The 18,745-nt window shown below is 47.7% G+C and overlaps 1 protein-coding gene across 8 annotated transcripts in view; it reads left to right on the forward strand.

Annotated features, from left to right (window-relative positions):
• The window catches only part of TNIK (TRAF2 and NCK interacting kinase), a 147,231-nt gene that overhangs the window by 105,464 nt on the left and 23,022 nt on the right, over nucleotides 1-18,745 (forward strand). For 4 of the 8 annotated variants that reach the window (XM_033069082.2, XM_033069081.2, XM_033069083.2 and 1 more), the window contains exons 13-19: nucleotides 4,625-4,735; nucleotides 5,197-5,283; nucleotides 6,553-6,753; nucleotides 11,407-11,571; nucleotides 13,205-13,444; nucleotides 15,702-15,808; nucleotides 18,091-18,254. In XM_033069082.2, coding sequence (XP_032924973.1) covers nucleotides 4,625-4,735; nucleotides 5,197-5,283; nucleotides 6,553-6,753; nucleotides 11,407-11,571; nucleotides 13,205-13,444; nucleotides 15,702-15,808; nucleotides 18,091-18,254 — 1,075 coding nt within the window. The remainder of the gene's footprint in view (nucleotides 1-4,624; nucleotides 4,736-5,196; nucleotides 5,284-6,552; nucleotides 6,754-11,406; nucleotides 11,572-13,204; nucleotides 13,445-15,701; nucleotides 15,809-18,090; nucleotides 18,255-18,745) is intronic. The other 4 variants (XM_033069085.2, XM_033069086.2, XM_033069087.2 and 1 more) reach the window with 2 other exon arrangements.

Consider the following 18,745-nt stretch of genomic DNA (forward strand, 5'->3'; position numbering starts at 1 on the left):
CTGGCCCATTCCTCTGTCAGTGCAGACCTTCAGGAGGTTTGTTTGGTGGTTTTCCAATGCTGTCTTTAAGTACTGACAGGGGTAGAGCTCCTACTCTTTCTCATGTCTCATCTAGCAGTGCTCAAAATGAAGGAATCTCATTTTTTCTGTCACCTTGATCTTCCTAAATGGGGATTTCTGAACCTCTCACAAAATGCCTCCCACGTTAGGGCTTTTTTGGGGAAATCCACCATCTCCTGATGCTGCTCTAACAATAACATCAAATGCATATAGAAAAAAGTCAAGTGAGGAAGTCTTCTGGTGGTCTCTGTGTGCACTTTTTGGTGCCCCTGAGACCTTGCTGCCATCCTTTGCGTGTCTCCTTGCATCTGTTGGACACTTGGGCCTCCTTTTTCAGGAGCTGACCAATTTCCTATTCTGAGGCTGAATCTTCTTTCAGGCAGCCAAAGAGATTTAGATTTGCAGCTGTCTTTAATTGCAGTGGAAGTAAAAATGCCCAAGCTAGCTTTGAAACGGGGACTTTCATGGGAGCAGAGTTGCAGCTTTGTTTTCTCTCGTGCAGAAAGTTGGTCTCATGAATTCAAAATGTGCACCAGAGCTAACCCTCAGATTAGAGAATTAAATATCAATAGATCCAGCAGCACTGCAGAAAATGTTTGTGTCATGCAAAAGGGTGAATAGACTTGAATATATTTCAATTTTTCCCTATATATACATATATTAGATATATATAGTTCCCTAATCAGCCTTCCATTTGTTGCTGGCACAGAATGAGCCTTGATGCACTGCTTTAACCACCAAAACTCCAGCTGAGCTGCAGGAATAACACATCCTGGGGTCAGGAGCCTTAGGGATCCTGCAAGACAAATCTCTGTGCTGACCCCTTGGCAGCAGTGGGCAGATAGAATCAGAGAGGGCTTTACATAACCTCATTTTTCTGCCAGATTGTGGATTTTCTTCCTTTCTAGGTATAAAATGAAGGTCAGATCATTACAGGGTATGTACAAGGAAAATAAATCTAAGCATCTTGCTGTTTTCATTTGAGGTTTCAGTTAGTGCTTTTAGAGAGCTGGATGTTCAAGGAATAAAAAATTGCTGAAGCTCCTGTAAATGTTAACCAGCAGAAGACCATCGACTAGAAGATCTTATAAAGCAATGCCAAAAACAAATCAGCAATTAATTGTAGGCTAATTTAGGTTATCTAAAATGGCAATTTGTTATTTTCTTCTGCATATGCTGGTGTCCTGTAGCTTGTAGGAACTTTGTCATTGAGGTGACAGCCCCCTCACAGTTGTGTGGTAGTTGGGGACACTGCAGTGGTTCCAGCAGCATTCCTGCACCCATTTCCAAGGAGAGCTGTGTTACAGCAGCTCCTGTAGTAGGTGTGAGCTAAACCTCATGTCTCTCTCATTTTTCTTTGGGCAGGAAGCATGTAGGGCTCATAGTTTCTGAAGCATGAGATTTTTCCTGCACAGGGATCCCTTCATGGTGGTCCCCAGTAAAAGCTCTGCAGTGGTTCAGAGCAAATCAGGTCCTTGTTTGACATGGTGGCAAGTTCTGACCCAGTTTCTCTACAATGGAAAACACCTCTCCATGCTCCAGTGCTTGGTGTGTCAGGAAAGATGATGTTCCAGCCACAGTCACTCTTTCCCTGGTGGCTCAGATAAATGAGCCTGTCACAACAACGCAATCACCTAGAATATTTGTTTTCATTTGTCACTTGGAATTCCCTTTCCACTTCTTTCCTGGCTCATGCTGGTGTTTGGGAGCAGCAAGCCAGGGTTTCCAGGAGCTTCTTCTTGCAAGTGTCAGTGCCTTGCTGAGCTCACAGGGTTCTAGGGGTGGCTGCTGCTCTCTCATTGCTCGTAGCCCAGGCTGTGTCTGATCTAAGTACATTTTGCTCTTTGAAGTCCTTGTTTCATGCCAGGCCTCCAAGGGCCTTACCACCAGAGGTTTTGCCTTCGTGTGTCTTCTCTCATCAATATTTAAAACCTGTCATATCTGGTGCAGCGCAAATAAGATCCCGTTCTGGCTTACAAGCAGCTACATATAGCTTTACCTGCAGAGTTATATAAATCCAGTCCTAATTAATTGGTGCTCTTGCCTTGCATGAATAATGGATCTGGATAGTGTAAATACACACAGTAGTTTCAGGCTCAGAGAAATGTGGGAAGTGTGCTCTTGCAGTGGAGAGGGGGGACAGAAAACAGGGAGAAAAGGAGGCAAGGAAAAAGAGATCTTTGAATCTTTCCTTTTTGTTTGGTTTTTTCTGTTATTTGGGGGGGGGGGGTTGGGGTTTTTTTTTCTGTTTCTACATGCACTTGTTTTCAGCTGCATCTCCCTGATCCAAATCCCTCCTTCAAAAACAGTCCCCATCATCCTGGTGCTGGGGAGACTGGGGTATTGCTGGAGGCTTTGCCCACTGCAGTGCCAGGCCCTCTCCAGATGTTTGCCAGCTGCTGCTGCAGGGCCATACAGGGAAGGCAGCTGATTCAGCCCTGCTCTGCTGGGCTGCAGGGTTCAGCTGAAGGTGCTGGTAGTGCTGCTGTGACCAATGGCATTCTTATAATGTGACCTGACAAAAGTGCTGCACTCCTGTCCTCTATAAATGTGTGTGTTGGATCCTCCTCAGAGCCTCAGCCCCAAGAGCCTGCTGCAGCAGGGTGCAAAGGGCCTTTAAGTATCCAAAAGAGCTTCAGGCCTGGCTTTGAAGGAAAGTGGTACCTGTGGAAAGGGGCCACAAGTGAGGCGAGATCACTGGGGCACATGGTACCCAGGAGGGATGGTGTGTTACTCCTTCCTTGAGAAAATGGCTTTTGCCTCCTCCTTTGGAAGGATTTGGACTTGCTCGCCTACTGGATTGGCAATGAAGACCATTTGGGTGATTTTTATGTAAGAAATAACTGTGGTTTTCAGGGCCTTGCCTCCTGCCAGCCAAGCCCAGCCTACACAAGCATTATGTGCTTTATTCAGCAGTGTGATAGTTTAATTTAAAGAACCAGCCATTACAACCCACCCCAAAACCAGTGTGACACAACTGTGACTGGAAGCTCAGGGTAACATTCATTCAACACATTAGTCTGAAGATCTGTGCTTCAGAGGTCATGGGAGCAGTGACCATCACCTAAGGAGGTCAGGGAGCGCTGGCAAAGCCAAGAAATCCTGTATATCACCAGGATGCTGCAGAGTGACCATGTCCTGGTGGTGAGCCCTGTGCAATTCCTAGTGCAGGGTTCCAAAAGCTTCACCCAGGCCCACATTCCCCTGTTGAACACAGTGCATCCCCTGTGCACGTGGGCAGTGTGAGTGACTGTGCCTGGCGTGGGACACACTGGTCTCTGCAGCTGGCAGGTTATTTCAGGTTGGATGCAGTTTTTCCTTCCCTGAGGCAAGTGGAGCAGCTGTGATAAGTATGGCTATAGGTGGCACTAAAGCTGTGCTGCATCTCATGGAAATCATTGCAGTCAATGTGGATGTTACCTGTGGTTGAGGAGGTAGCAGCAGGACAGCCAGTGGTTCCTGGTGGAAATGTTGGGATCTTTGTTTGTTACAATATCTGTAGATAGATTTATCTTCATGGATATCTAGCTCTAAAGATATCCCTAGATGTACATCTCCACAGAGACACAAATATGTAGAATATGGAGGAAAATGCAGTATCTGTATAGGTACCTACAGATAGATACAGATTTTAAATCCATCTATGCAGTGCAGGTTCCTGCAGAGGAGCAGTTTCACACACATCTTGGTCTCTGGAATGCTCAGCCATCTCTTCAGCTGCTTGCTCCAGCCCTGCCCAGGATTTAGTGAATGCAAGGCATTGCCAGTGTCTCCAGTGACAGCATTCCCACTGCAGTCTGCTCAGCCACTGTGTGGTGGAGACAAACAAAAACAGGAAAAAAGGAGAAGAAAGGGCCAGGTTTCTGCTTCAGTGGGTGCCTTCCCGTTGGCGTGTGGCTGCACCCAGGAGATGATGGAGATGATGGATCAGGGCAGGCAGCTCCAGTAGCCAATCCCGGCATTTGAGTGCCCTCTGCCGATGCTGGATGTGGTGCTGCAGTGAGGGGCTGCCCTGCCGAGCGGCTGTGCAGCACTGCAGCACTTCGCTGCCAGCCCCTGGATTTTGAGTCTGCCTTGTTGGTTTCTGGTCTCAGCAAACATAAAGAGGGATGCATTTCCCTCTGAGTAGGCAGTAAGTCCCCTGGCTCTCTCCCTCGTCTTCGTAGGTGGGTTTGGGGCTGAGATGTGTTACCTGTAGGTGATGGGCTCTTGTAGCTCCCAGGTGTCCAAGGTCTGATTAACCCACTCCTGGTTGGCCATGCTGGAATGTGGAGACCATGCTTTGCCCCCATGTCTTCATCTGCAGGTGGAAGAAGAAACGATCTGGTTCTGGCTAGGAGGATGCTGTGAGTTCTCCACAGCCAAGAACCAGAGTGTGTGAGGATGGAGTGGGAGTGGGATCAAGGAGTCCCTCTGGCACCCAAATGCACCAGCCTGCTGGCAAGGCATCTCCTTGGATGGGTGGGAGCGGGCAAGGGGGCACCCCAAAAATTGTGTGAAAAAGGACTTGGAGCTCCTGGGGAGGAGGATGGGGATGCTGACCTGTACCTCCTGCCCCCCACAGCAACAGAGGCGGGAGAAGGAGCTGCGGAAGCAGCAGGAGCGGGAGCAGCGCCGGCACTACGAGGAGCAGATGCGGCGCGAGGAGGAGCGGCGGCGCGCAGAGCACGAGCAGGTAACGCCGTGGGAGTGGGACCAGCGCCTTCAGCACGGATTCCTCTGCCTCTAATCAGAGATTTTCTTGTAAACACTCATTTTTTACCACTTGAGAGCAAATTGCTTAATTGTTAGCACCGCGTGTGTCGCTTTCACTGCTGTTTATTTCTGTGTGGATCCACTTGCTGGCCCGCAGATGTGAAGGCACTCGATGCAGGTTTTCCACGCCCGCTTGTTCTTGGGGTCAGACTTTTTGTTATTCTTGGGTAATGTTTGCCATTTCCCGGTGGTTTCCATTCTTGTAGAGTGGTGGACACCCTGGGCTCTTTGGGCAGGGATGGAGGGTGCCCAGGCTGATGGATCAGATCCCTTGGGCAGGGCGGATGTGGGTGCCCACCTCATTCTCCTTCCTCTCCAGAAATACTGGCTCTTTTACCTTCTCTCTCTTTTTCCTTTGATCCTTGCTGCCCATGCCTCCAGGAGTACATCAGGCGACAGTTAGAGGAGGAGCAGAGACAGTTAGAGATCCTGCAGCAGCAGTTGTTGCAGGAGCAAGCTCTACTTCTGGTAAATGGGGGGCCACGGCCACGCTTGCCGCTTTCTGCCCGTGTCGCGTCCGCATGCGCCCGCGTGCACCCGTGTCCCCCCAGTGCCTCCTGACATGTCCAGACATGGGGGACACCGCTGTCACCACCCTACCTGCAGCCTCCTGTCCCCCTCCGTGGCTGCAGCATGCCTGGATCCCCCGTTCTGCTCAGGGCTGGGTCCCCTCATGGTGCACGGCTCTCATCGCGTCCCCTCCGCAGCATTGGCGTGTGTGTGCCCTCGGGAGAGGAGCAGCCCTGGTGGCTGCTGTGAAGTTTTGGAGGCTGTTTGCAGCATGTTGGATTGTGTTGGAGCTGTTGTGTGCCTGCATCCATCAAACCCACCCTGCCATGCTGTTCTTCATGTTCTGAGTGAAGGCTTTTGTTTCAATTTCCTCGCAGGAATACTGTCTGTTCCCTTGTGTGCTGTTTGCATTCTAGATGTCCTCCTTTTTATTTAATTTGGTTGTGAGTTATCCTTTTTACTGCTGGTAGCTGTTACTCTTACTGCATTTTCTTTTAATCTGCAGGGTTTTGGTTTTTTTGTTTTGCTATTTTATGTAGGAAAAACAAAAACCCTCACAGAAGCCATTGTCTTTTAAAAGGACTTCTCAAAATTATTTATTCCTTTTAAAACTCACAGAGTTGTAGGGATTCGGAAAGATCACACAGTTAGCTTTACAGTATGGCTCTTCCCAGGATCAATTAATTGGTCCCACAGAGGAGTTGGCTTCAGTTGGGCATTGTCTGACCATAAAATCATGAAATGGTTTGGGTTGGAAGGGACCTTAAAGACCATCTCTTCCCTGTCCCATGGGCATGGACACCTTCCCCTAGACCTGATTACTCTGTGCCCTATCTTGACCAGGTGATATTTGCCATCTCATTGAATTGATCCTTCATTTTTCTATCCAGAAAAACCTAGGCGAAGTCAACTCCTAAGCAAACATCAGCCCTCAGTGGGTCTTGCAGGGTTTCCCAGACAAGGCAGCACTCACATCCCCCATTCCTGCCAAGCAGGGCAGTTCAGTGGCTGCAAAGCATCAGTGGCAGAGTCACAACTCTGAATTTGTTGGCTTTGCTGTCTCTCCTTGGGAATGCTTTACAGCTCAATCCCCAAAGTCCTTCAAATCAGTAAGCTCTGCCAGAAAACAACCTTTCAGATGCTCAGGTCCCATTGTTGTCCCAAACAGATAAATCTGCAGGTTGCAGGCTGGCTGGGCACCTTGTCACTGTGTTTTCTCCTGGACAGGAGTACAAGCGCAAGCAGCTGGAGGAGCAGCGGCAGGCGGAGAGGCTGCAGAGGCAGCTCCAGCAGGAGAGGGACTACCTGGTGTCCCTGCAGCAGCAGCAGCAGCAGCAGCGACAGGACCAGAGGCCAGCAGAGAAGAAACCCCTCTACCATTACAAAGAAGGGATAAATGCCAGCGAGAAGCCAGCGTGGGCCAAGGAGGTAAGGGAGAGCAGGGAGGATGGTGCTGCTCGTCTGCGTCTGCAGGGCTGGGTCTGGAATACACACACAGCAGGTTGTGCTCCACAGAGTGGGGATCCAGGAGATGCCTTCAGCTGTGCTGAGAACACTCCCAGCTCGGTGCAGTGTGTCTGTGTGTACAAACAGGAAGGTTTTTCCATGAGGGCATGTGAGGGGGAGAATGGATCCCTCCAGGGGGGTTCAGCCTGTCTGGGGACTTGTGGATGTGCAATCATAGAATGTTAAGGGGTTGGAATGGACCTTGAAGGTCATCTCCTCATTCTTCCTGCATGTCCACAAGTCTGCAGGGCTCAGGGGTGAAAGCAGAGAGTGATGGTTGTGAGGTTCTTTGCTGAGCCCTAATTCTGCATAGTCAGGGGTTGGACAGCTTTTCCCCCCAAGTTCAGGGCTGTGTCCCTTGGGATTGCTCTTTCCTGACTTTATCTTTCAGGCGAAAAGAGGGGATTGTAATAGTTGTGAGATCTTGAATATTAATTATTGGTAGCCTGAGTAGTCTTGAAAAGATTAAGACATTCATTGTCTGCGGTGCAGATTCAGGATTATGTGCAAACTCCTTTTCCTTCATCTGTTTGTGGTGGCTCCAGTAAGACTGGTGCCTGCTCTTGCTATTAATTTTTCCAAAGTTCTTGTTTGTTTATTTTTGTAACCCTACTCCTGAGCAGAAAGATCTTTTAATAACTTCCCTATTCTTTCTGCTAAGCAGGAGCACTGCTTGGCATCCTTTAGTCCTGGCAGACATGTGATGTGCATCCAACATGCAGCTGGTCTTTCCTTTTCACAGTCCTCAGCTGCATCCTCAATACCTGCAAGCATTGAATGCTCCAGGAGTTCAGCTATCTGTTGTTAAGAAAAGGCCACTGATATGTCCTTGGCCTTTCTGAACCCTCACAGAGATAGATATGGGTGTCTAAAATTCTTTTCACCTCTTTACACACTCGCTTGGATTTTTTCTTTTGTTACCTTCCAGTTCAGTCTTCAGTCTCTTTTGGTGGCAGTGCACCAGATAGATTTCCATGGAGTTGCATCATCATTCTCCAGCCCTTGCAGTGAAAGTGGGATTGCAGATGAGGTTCCAGATGTGCTGAGCTGCCTCTGGCAGGAGAGGCTTCCACCTGGGTGGTGTCTCTGCAGATTTGGGCAGAACTATGTCACTCATGTCTGACTGCTGGAGTGCTGAGAGTTAGGTAGTGGGCAAGGAAAATGGAATAAACTCTGTCTTTCATTGCCTGGTTTTAAGTAAACCCACTAGAACATTGCTAAAGTACTTCTGGCACTGTCTGCAAAACTTTAGCAAAAAATGTGTAAAAGGGAATATTATTTTTTTATCTGGGGTGAAGGAGAAAAGTGCTGGATTTAGCTTTCCCTTTCAAACACAAAGGCCCATTTTTTCTGTTTCATGGGGCTGGCGTCCTTTTGATGCTGTCGCTGGAAGCAGGACATTGGGAACTGCACAATGTTAATAAGAGCAGCAGAACATGGCCTCTTACCCTTTGCCAAAATCATAGGGAAGATGAGGTTTCCTGTTGATGGGGAACTTCTCCAGCTTCCACCAATTACCATTTATTCCTTACCTGTGTCACTCTGTCTAGTTTCTAATTAAATGCTCCAAGCTGTGGCATCTTTCTGCTGTTGGGAGCAGTAGTTTGATGTACTGCTTCAGCAAAGCGCCCTTGGGAATCTCCCAGAATGACTCCTCTTGCCTCCATCCCATTTTATCTTCTGTTTAGTCCTACTTTTAACACAATCCAGGTACTTTGCTGCATATGTTGAAGGCCCACCTTTGCTGGCTCTACAGATAGATTTGTGCTGATACTTAATGAGCCTACCATGGTTCTTGCTATAGTTTAGCAATTTTCATACCCAACCCATGCATGCTAATTTAACAGAAATATTGAGACTTTGTTTTCCTGTGGGAACAATGAGAAGACAAGTCTGGTGCTCAGCCTACAGTTTCTGGAGGCTGTGCAAAGCTTATTTGGATATTTCCTGAGGATTTTGCATTATATCCCATACTGCCCTTGTCTTTATGCTTTTTTGGTCTGAAGTCTTCTCTCTTAGGGGCTCAATCACCACAGCTGAGCCCTCCTCATGCTGTGCCCATCTTTGCTTTTCACACCTCTCCTTTATTGGGCACACATTTTTCCACCTCATTCGTTTTCCCAGGGTGACCCCAAGACCCTGCAGAAGGGGATAAAGCATCGAGGTGAGGCTGTGGCCACTCACCTTTGTGGTCTTATCCCTGCATCCCCTGGTTAAAGGACTGGCCTGTTGGTGATGACAAAGCTCTGGGTGAGGAGCCAGCCTGTGCTGCATCTCTCACAGCTTCCCCAGAGCACAGCCAAGGATTTCTCTTGATGCTGAACGGAACAGTCTGAGCAGACAGTCCTGCCAAGACGCATGGATGCACATTCCCTTCTGCTGCCCCTTCTACTCAGCTTCTTGTTATCCAGGGTTATCCACTGGAAACTAACTTGGCATGTAGCTTGAGTGCTGTCCCAGACGTGCCCTCTTTATCCAGCCACATCACTTACAATTATGGACTGTTGGGGTTTTTTTGGAGATAATGTTGGGACCGTCGGGTGATCCAGCCAGGGATGTGGCATTAGCACTCTGAGCTGTGGTCCTGTAATTAGCAACTCCCTTTGTTACTGACTTTTCTGTTCAATGCAGCTAGCCAGGGAAAGGTTGGTCAGCTGAAGGATGGGTTTGGGCATGACTATACCACAGATGACTGTGCAGAAAGGAGGGGACAGGTTTAATCAGACATTTTCCACATGGTGGCTGTCCCCTGTGGTGCTTTCCCACTGTTCAGAGCATCCCTGAGAGAACTCAGGGTTCAGCTGTGCATCACAAGCTGTTCTGTTCTCTGCAGCAGCCAACACCCACATCAGATCCTCCTTCAGTCCCCGTGCCTTTTATCCTGCTCTCACTTTGAAGTGATGGATTAAAACATTAGCAGCCTTCTACTGGGACTGCACAGACACTGCTAAGGCTGTTTCCTGTTTTGGGGAATCTTGAGTTCAATTAGAGGTGATCTGTACTTGTCCAGTGATGAACTCCTGAAGGATTTTGCTGCTTTTCCCCACTTTCTGCCTAACAATGGAATCATTAGGGCCCCACCAAGCACAGCTGGAGTATCCCAAGAGCATCTTTTGCTGTGCTGGTGCCACAAGGTGATACTGGAGTGAGGAGATACTGGCAGTGGGAAATCAAGCACCTTCTTCCCAGCACCCAGACATCCCCATTTGATCCCTTTCGTGCCTTCTCCTCTACACCAGCTTGGACATCCTCCACAATCAGCTGCACATTAGCCCTGGCATGGTGCCAGGGAGCAGCTGGAGCGCTCGGCGGCGGCTCCGTCTCCGCCTGTCGCTGTCGCTGCCAGGGCTTGGCTGACGAGGAGCTGGGCTGGAGCAGCCTGTGACCCAGCACTCGTGCTGCTCCTCCCTCTTCAGACAGAGTTCTCCTTCCCACACTGCTCCCCTTCTCATCCCTGTGTTCTTTTTCTTGCTCACTGGTGAGCAGTGCCTGGGGAAGTTGTGGTGACCTTTTAGGACACAGCAGCAGCCCAGCTGGCCCCTCATAAACTGGAAAAGGAAACAATTCCCAACACAAGTTTCTTACCTAGATTTTGCTCTGTGTCATGCTCTCTGAAAAGAGTTCATTTTTATTCATATAATGGTTCTTTTGTTTCATGAGTATTTACTTAAACAAGAGTTGTGCTTCTTCCCAAGCAAACCTGTTGTAAAGATTGCCTTTTAACGTGGCATCGTCCATGGTGGAAATGAGACATGCTAGGAGTGTTTAACACTTTAATGACACATAAATAAAATGCTCATCCGATCTCGGGGTATCAAAAATTCTGCATAGCATATGCTGCCTGAATATCAATGCACAGTTTGACTGCAGGATGGCATGGCTGGCTGAGCTGAAACCACCGTGTTCTCATCAAGGGTAGCTGAAAGCAGTGGGCTTTGGGCTGATGTGTTCTCTCAGTAAAAGAGGTTTTTTCCCCTCCCATACATGACAAAGTGCCAGACTCAGTAAATTCAGATCAAAGCCAACAGTTTTCTGGCTACCATGTTTATGCTTTTATTCAGATCAAACAAAACTACTTATTGTGGTGTTTATAACAGTAAAGGAAAATGGTCCCCTTGCTTAAAGATCCATTTGAGAAGAAGCAAGAGCTTCTCAGGAGTCATCTTCAAGGAACATCTCTCTGATGTGTTGCATTTCTTTATTTTTTCTTTTCTGTTTCTTTGTTTTTTCCATTTCATATTCAGAAATTATTACAAAGATTATATGATATTATATATTAGAAAATAAAATAAAGATTATATAATACCATATAGTAGTATAAATTCAGGCAGTGTCATGCCTTTAATATGCATTTACTGCACAGTTTGATGGATAACTTGGATTCCATGATCACTTAGATTGGGAAAGACTTCCAAGATCATCAAGTCCAACCTGTGTGACTGATCACCACCTTGATCAAACAATAGATAGGACATACCTAAAGAGAAAAGAGCTTTCTGTATGTTTCTGCATGCCTTGGGTTCCCACTGGAAATGGGATCTTTGGGGCACTGACCCCTCTCCCCGTGTCCCACAGGTGGAGGAGCGCTCCCGGCTCAATCGCCAGAGCTCGCCGGCCATGCCCCATAAGGTGGCCAACAGGATTTCTGACCCCAACCTGCCTCCTCGGTCCGAGTCCTTCAGCATCAGCGGCGTGCAGCCAGCCCGGACCCCTCCCCTGCTCCGACCCGTGGACCCGCAGGTAACGGTGCCTCCCCTCCTCCAGGACCCTGGGGGTGCTGGTAAGGAAACAAGGAGGAGTGGATGGAAGGGAAATAGTGTCTGGCTCCCTGGTTTCTCAGCCTTAAGCATATTCATGAGTAAGAGCAGCATCTACATGCATGAGTGTATTCCTCTTGTCACCTCCATGTGTTAGCAACATCACGCTGGTTTATACCTTCCTTTGAAGCATCACGTACTGGTTACTGCTAGAAACAAGCTGGAGGACCAGGAGGAACTGCTGCTCTGGTCCAGTGCAGCTGTTGCTCTGATCCTCTTTGGATCTGGTTTATGCAAAGGACTAAAACCACAGCGCCTGGTACAAAAGACCCGGGATGCTTTGATGCTGAGGATCATCAGAAAGAGGTTTTGCTTTCCTTGCCGCTTTGATTCAAGGTTTTGTTTTGGTTTTCCATTAAGTTGACATCAGTCACAAACACATCTGGAGAGGGCATAGATCACCATGACTGTCACAGAGGAGGGGCATCGTTACTTTAGAAGTTTCTCCCAGCCATGAGGTCTGCAAGTACTCTGCCACCAAAAGCTGTAGGAATGTCAGTGCTGGCTCTGGTTCAGCCCCTGGAATTGCTCCCACAGATCCACAGACTCCAGCAGGGATTTCAGAGGGAAGCACAAAGCCTTTGCTCCAAGTTCAGCTGTGCTTTCTATGGAATATGTGCCAATTAAGTGCCAGCCACGTGTGGCACCTCCAATACAAAGCCAGCTTTAAACAAAAATGTGCAGGAAAGCCCTGAAACATGCTTTTCTGTGTGCATTGGGAAAGTGGGCAAAACCCCACTTCACTGTCATCCCTCTGACTGACCAAGTAATTTTCAGTGACCTTCTTGGCATCCTATGCCATCAGCAGCTACAAAGACTTTTGTTTGGCAATAAAAAACTCATCAAAGAGTTGCTTGAAGGCCAGAGCCCTGTGTCAGTGTGTGTGTGCATACACATGTACCTGTGAGACATGGACACGTACAGAGACACGTATGAATAATTTCAAATAAAAGTCACAGCCCTGTTGTATCAAAGGAGTGCAGCTTCACAGAGTACTGGGAAGAAGCTCTGATTTCACAAACTGTAACCTTGTGATTTTCTCAGATTTCCTAGAACAGATGTCAGTATTCCTTAAACTTGTAACCTGTAGGGCTAATCCACCAAGACCTGTACAAGTTCATACCTCAAGATATTTTTTAAGCCATCTATGCCTCAGAATTCCTGATGATTTTTTAATCGATTATTATTTATTATCGTTTCCTTCTTTTTGTTTTTTTTTCATTTTTAACATGGAAAATCCATGCCAAACCTCATTAATACAACCACAGAGGTGCAGGTGTAGGAGCTGGACTTTGGGCCAGCAGCAGCAGAGCCTGGGGCGGGCACGGTGTGTGCGGGAGTGTGATTTTTAACAGATCTTGCATTGAAGTGATGTAAGTCAGAAGTTCCTGAAACCAAGGCAGTGCTGATCTCAGACCAAGGGGGCTTTTCAGTGAATCCAAAGTGCTAATCAAATTTTTTTTTAAATCAAATTTTTAAATTTTTTTTTAATTCCTTTTTTTTTTTTTTTTTACTCTCCATTTTGACTGATAGTTCTGTTTTGACTTGGTGCTTAGATTCCACATCTGGTCACTGTGAAATCCCAAGGAAGCTCCTTGTCTGGGTCTCAGTCTCTGCATGAACAGCCTGCAAAGGGACTGGCTGGGTTTCAGGAGGCTCTGACGGTGACCTCTCACCGCACTGAGATGCCAAGGCAGAACTCGGACCCCACCTCAGAAAATCCTCCTCTGCCCCCTCGCATTGAAAAGTTTGACCGAAGTTCTTGGTTACGGCAGGAGGAAGACATTCCACCAAAGGTAACACAATTGCTCCTCGCTTTCAGCACCTCAGAGGCAATCCCAGAGCTGAGTCCCTCTGGCAAAGCAGAGTGGGCAGGACTGAGCCCACCCCGAGGCTCTGCAGCAGGTGCTGACCTGCCCAGGGGCTGCATTTCCTCAGGCAGGGTTTGCAGGACATGCTGGGAGCTGCTCTTGGCTGCAAAACAGCTGCAAAACAGCACTGCCCTCCAGCAAAGAAAGTTCTCGAGCTCGGACAGAGGCCAAAACAAATTAATCTCTTCTTTCCCTTGGATAAAAAACAACCTTCTGCTTAAATGGAATTATAGGAACATAAAATTTGTCATACTCAATAAGACAGGTCCTTTTTAGTCCAGTACCGTGCCTCCAGTTGCGATCAATATTTGATGGAAGACTTGTAAGGGCTCCAGCAGCTTTATACATTCATTGACATTTTGGCAGTGTCTGGCAGTACCTCTTTAATTAGGATTCTTCTGGACCAGTATTTCAATTGTGTTGTTTATACACCTTCACTTTGGAAGAATTATAACTTGGCCATTAAAGTTCCCCTTACAGTGAATCAGTGCTCAGCCAGGAGGATTTTTACAGAGGAGAAATGATTATAAATTGATTAGTGACAGAGAGGCAGTATTTGTCCCTGATTGAGAGGCAATTTTTCTATGTATTTACAAAGTGACTTGCCTTTTTAAGAGCAAAGTCACAGTTACCAGGTAAGCCTCCCTGTGCAAGGGATCTGTGGTGGTGTCATGGGTGTTAATAATGCTCCTGTTTCTGCTGTCACCGAGCAAGAGGAGACATCAGTGCTCTGCTGAAAGGAGCAGCAAGCCAACAGCTCCTGGAACTGTCTGTGTGCTTGGCTCCTCCACAGTGCAGGAGGGTGGCTGCCTTGTTTTAACCTAATTAAGAAAAAGCCCCTGCAGTTTAATGTTGGCTTTTGCCATGAGTCCTTTGAGAAGGACACTCAGCTGCAGTGATGCCCTGCGTGCTGAAACCATGGCTGCTGGGAGACAAGCTGTTCTCCAGCTCTGTGCAGTGTTTTCCCCCTTGGTTGAGGAATGTGGACTCTGGAAGGGATCCCCACCAGATCACATTTAGGGCTGTTGTGTTGGCAGTACCACCCATGAGGAGCCTGACTTCACACTGGACTGCCCAAGGTGGGTTTGATGTGTTTGCAAGCAGGAATAAAACGTCTGCCCCAAGAGGCAGAACCAGCTGTCTCCATGGTCCAGGGTCTTGTTTCTGCCAGTGCTTATGGCTGGATGCTTCAGAGGAAGGTGGAAAACTCCCCAAGTCCTGACTGCAGAGTACCCTACCTGGAGGGGAGACTGTACTGAGACAAACTGCAGCTGGTGATGCTGCTGTCTAAAGCATCACCAGCTCTCTAAATCTTTTCTTATCTTTCCTAATGCAACCATGTGTTTATTCTTAAAAAAAACCAAGCCTAATCCTTTTTCTTGCTAATCCTGACAAGCCCTTGGTCCCTCTGTTACCTGGTGGAAGGTATTGAACGGTGAGTATTGTCTTGCCTCTCCACATCACCTGAGGTGCTGGGGGATGAGGCCACTGCACCTGTGGCCATGCAGTGGTGCCTGAGCTCCCATGGGATGGGGCAGAGTTCCAGGGTTACCTGTCACTGCCCCTGTAGGCTGTGGTTGGCTTTGGGTGTTTGTGCTGAGCCGTTCTGCCAGCAGCAAGGTTTTGGCAGCAGCATCTGAAGCTCAGTGAAGGTCACAGTGTTTAATCCCAGTGTTAGGTGGGTCAGTCTGGATCTTCCCACTGTCAACCCTCTTGTTTGTCCACCAGTCAACACCTTCTGTTTGCTGGCATGTGTCATACCTGAGCTAGATAGAAAACCTCTGTTGTGGCTGTCGAAATGGACTTCAGTCTGAATATTACCTTTAAAATTACTTTTATGGGCTTTGTTAGATTTAAATTATGTATATTTGTATGTGTATATGTGCATACATTTCTTCTAGAAGTGAGTGCCCCGTTTGGTGGTAGGCAGGCTGCTGTGGGGGCTCCCATGCCAGGAGCATCCCTGAGGGCACCTTTGCAGCTTGCTGCTGCCTCACACTCCAGTGATTCCTTCTAAAAGCTGAGAGACTTGTATTTTATAATTGTCCTAAATACTGCCTTTCTCTCAGTGGGAAATCAGTTGTAAATCAGCCTTAAGGCAGTGCTGGAAGGTGATCTCGTGATGGCTCAGGTGAGGAGCAGCCCAGCCTAGGTGACTGCAGATGTCTCCATTCTTTTCCAGGTGCCTCAACGAACCACTTCCATATCCCCTGCCCTGGCAAGGAAGAACTCCCCAGGCAATGGCAGCGCCCTGGGGCCCCGGCTGGGCTCCCAGCCCATTCGGGCAAGGTAAGGGCACAGAGGGGATGGGCAGGAGGGATCCTGGCTGGGATCCTGGCTGCCTCTGCTGCACTGCCCTCCTGGCTGCCTCTGCTGCACTGCCCGGCACCGCCCGGCTGGGAGCCCAGACACGGGCTGGGCTCCAGCCCTGCTGCAGCTGACTGAGCACCACGGCATTTGCAAGGCTTCTCTTGTCTCTGGGATGAATTTTTGCATCCATTAGTGATTTGTACTGGCAAGGCTGCCAGCACTGGAATCCCTGGAGGCTTTGCTCTCTTGGCTGAATGCATTCCTGGGCATTGCAGGGTTTGGAGGTGGATGCTTCATCTGCTGCTGTGGAATCAGACAGAGTTTGGGTGCTCCCCTTAGTGGAATTAGGTCCTGGTTCTCACCTCTTCCATTATCAGTGGATCCCTATAAGCCAGTGGGGAGGTCTCAGTGGTACATTCCATACATTTCTTATGCATCAGAGCAGTTCTTCACAGATAATGACTGAGGAATGTGCTGCAGGACAGACACTCGTACAACTTGCTGAGATCTTCTCTAGATGTAGATCAAGGATTAAATTCCTTTCAGCTTCCTAGGAGTGGGGCTTTGGCTTAGCCAGATCCAGCTCTGTGGCACAGCACTGAGCTGCTGAGGAAGGTGCTGTGCCACCTCTGTGGTCCCATCTCTCTCTGTGTCACAGCTATCCCTGGGCATGTTTAAAACGAGCAGGGAAGCTGACAGGCTCTGCTCAGAGCTGGATGGAAAAAACACAGCTTAGTCATGCGAGAGCTTGTCTCTGCTTCACAGAACGAGACCTCCTGGCAGATCCCAGGAGAAATGCAAGTTCCAATTAGCTTTGCGTGAGGAAGCTCCTTGGATTCTTCTTCCTGCCTTGTCCTTAGAGGGTGAGGTCAAAAAGTGAATGTGGGGATGTTGATCGTGTGTGCTGTCACCAGTTTGAGCATACGCCTCCTGTTCCAGCTCAGTGCCCCCTCTGTGCCTCAGCAAACTCACAGCAGCAGCCCTGAGTGGCTGGCAGGGGCAGCAGTAGGAGGAAGAGTATTTTTTGTTGTTCTTTTTTTTTTTAATTAGAGAAAAAGCATATCATGGTTTGTTGGTCTTCCTTGCCAAGGGCTGAAACATTTTAAATTCTTGAAAATGTTGTTCTTGAAGGACAGTTTAAAATGCAGGGGGATGGATATTGGACTGCATAGTCTTTATAAGCTGTGGTTATTGAAAGTAAAAAGGATAATGGGAATCTGGGATTCAAGTCCAAGGTTGCCCAGTCCTGGTCAGTGCAGGTAAATACATCAGTTGCCAGAGTTTTCAAATATACTTCATTAGTTAATTCAGCTAAGAAATCAGCCATACAGCATGAGCTGGAGACCTTCAGTTTGATGAAAATTTGAAATTACTACCACATACCCATTAAACTTAAGTATTCATTGAAATTATTTCATACTTCATTTCTCTCACAGTAAAGCAATATTTTTCCTTTTTCCCCATTTCTCCTATTGGTTCTTGATTCCCCCTGTGCATAAATGCAGATACTACAAAAATATCCCTTCTTTGATTTGTCACCCTGTTGTGACAAATGAGGGAATATTTACTGTATCTTTTAAAGAGGCCTTTGAATAAGATTACTTCCAGAAACATTGTATAAAACCAAATTGCCTGACTCTGCATGAACATCTCTTCTGATATCATTTCAATGCCAAGTAAGAATTAATTTCCTAAAGGCATCTGATACCCAGAGAGATATTAGTCACTTCTTGTGTATCAAGGGCACTTTTTATTCTAGATTTATCTGCGTTCACAAGGGTGAGAGAAATCCAGGAGGAAGAGTAGATATCTGATGTGAGTTTTAAGTGAAGCAATGAAAATTGGAGACTGTGAATTAAGTGGTATAAGTGATCTGCAGCCTTGTTACAAACTTGAGATCCTTGCTTTGCTGAAGTCTTTGTCTAACAACATGTCACAAATTCCTGCTTTTATGAAGAATTTTGTTGGCTAGTTAGGTAACTCCAGCTTTGCAGATACAGACGGGATCAAGAGCAAAGAATCTTTTAATGGTTGTCAGATTTTACAAAATAAGAACAGAAAGCTTCTCTAAGCAATTTTTTTTGGTCGTGGTCATAGGGCACCCAAAATTGGTGACAATTGGTGACCTCAGCCCTGTCTCCTCCAGCTGAGAAGGATTCTCCTGGCCTTTGCAGCCCCCCTGTCAGTGTGGGAAGGGTCTGGAGCCCTGGGGATGTGTCTGACTCTGCCTGATGGTGCCTCTCTGTTTCATCCTCCTGCAGCAACCCAGACCTGAGGAGGACAGAGACCATCGTGGAGAGCCCCTTGCAGAGGACCAGCAGTGGCAGCTCCTCCAGCTCCAGCACTCCCAGCTCCCAGCCCAGCTCCCAGGGTGGGTCCCAACCTGGCTCCCAGGCTGGCTCCAGCGAGCGCAACAGAGTCAGAGGTGAGCTTGGAAACATCCCTCAGCACCAGGCACACTTTGTGAGGCTTCCTGACAAGCAGGAAGGGCAAGAGGTCTGTGATCTCATGCTTGTTATTTAAAAATCAAAGGATCCATCATTTCTGATGTGTTTTTGTGAACTGCTGGCCTTCTTGCAAAGAGAGTTGCCAACAGCCCCATTTTCCTGGAGGCTGATGTAGGATGCCCACAGCATCACACTGCCAAGTACCTGTACAAGAGGAGATGGGGGTTATGCTTTAGGGTAAACAAAAAAAAAAAACAACTAGTGTGCTTCCTGTCTTCATCCACCCACCTACACCTCTTCTGACATGGTTTCTTTGGGTGTGTGTTTCACTTTTAATTTATATATATTTTTTTGGAGGGGCTTCATCTTTGTGCCTGGATGGGATCAGAGGAATGATGTAACCTGAAGGAAGCTTTTCAAATGCTTTCACCAGGCAGCCATGCTGACATGGGCTTTATGTTTGCAGCCA

The sequence above is a fragment of the Catharus ustulatus genome, chromosome 10, assembly GCF_009819885.2.
Source record: "Catharus ustulatus isolate bCatUst1 chromosome 10, bCatUst1.pri.v2, whole genome shotgun sequence".
Taxonomy (NCBI): domain Eukaryota; kingdom Metazoa; phylum Chordata; class Aves; order Passeriformes; family Turdidae; genus Catharus; species Catharus ustulatus.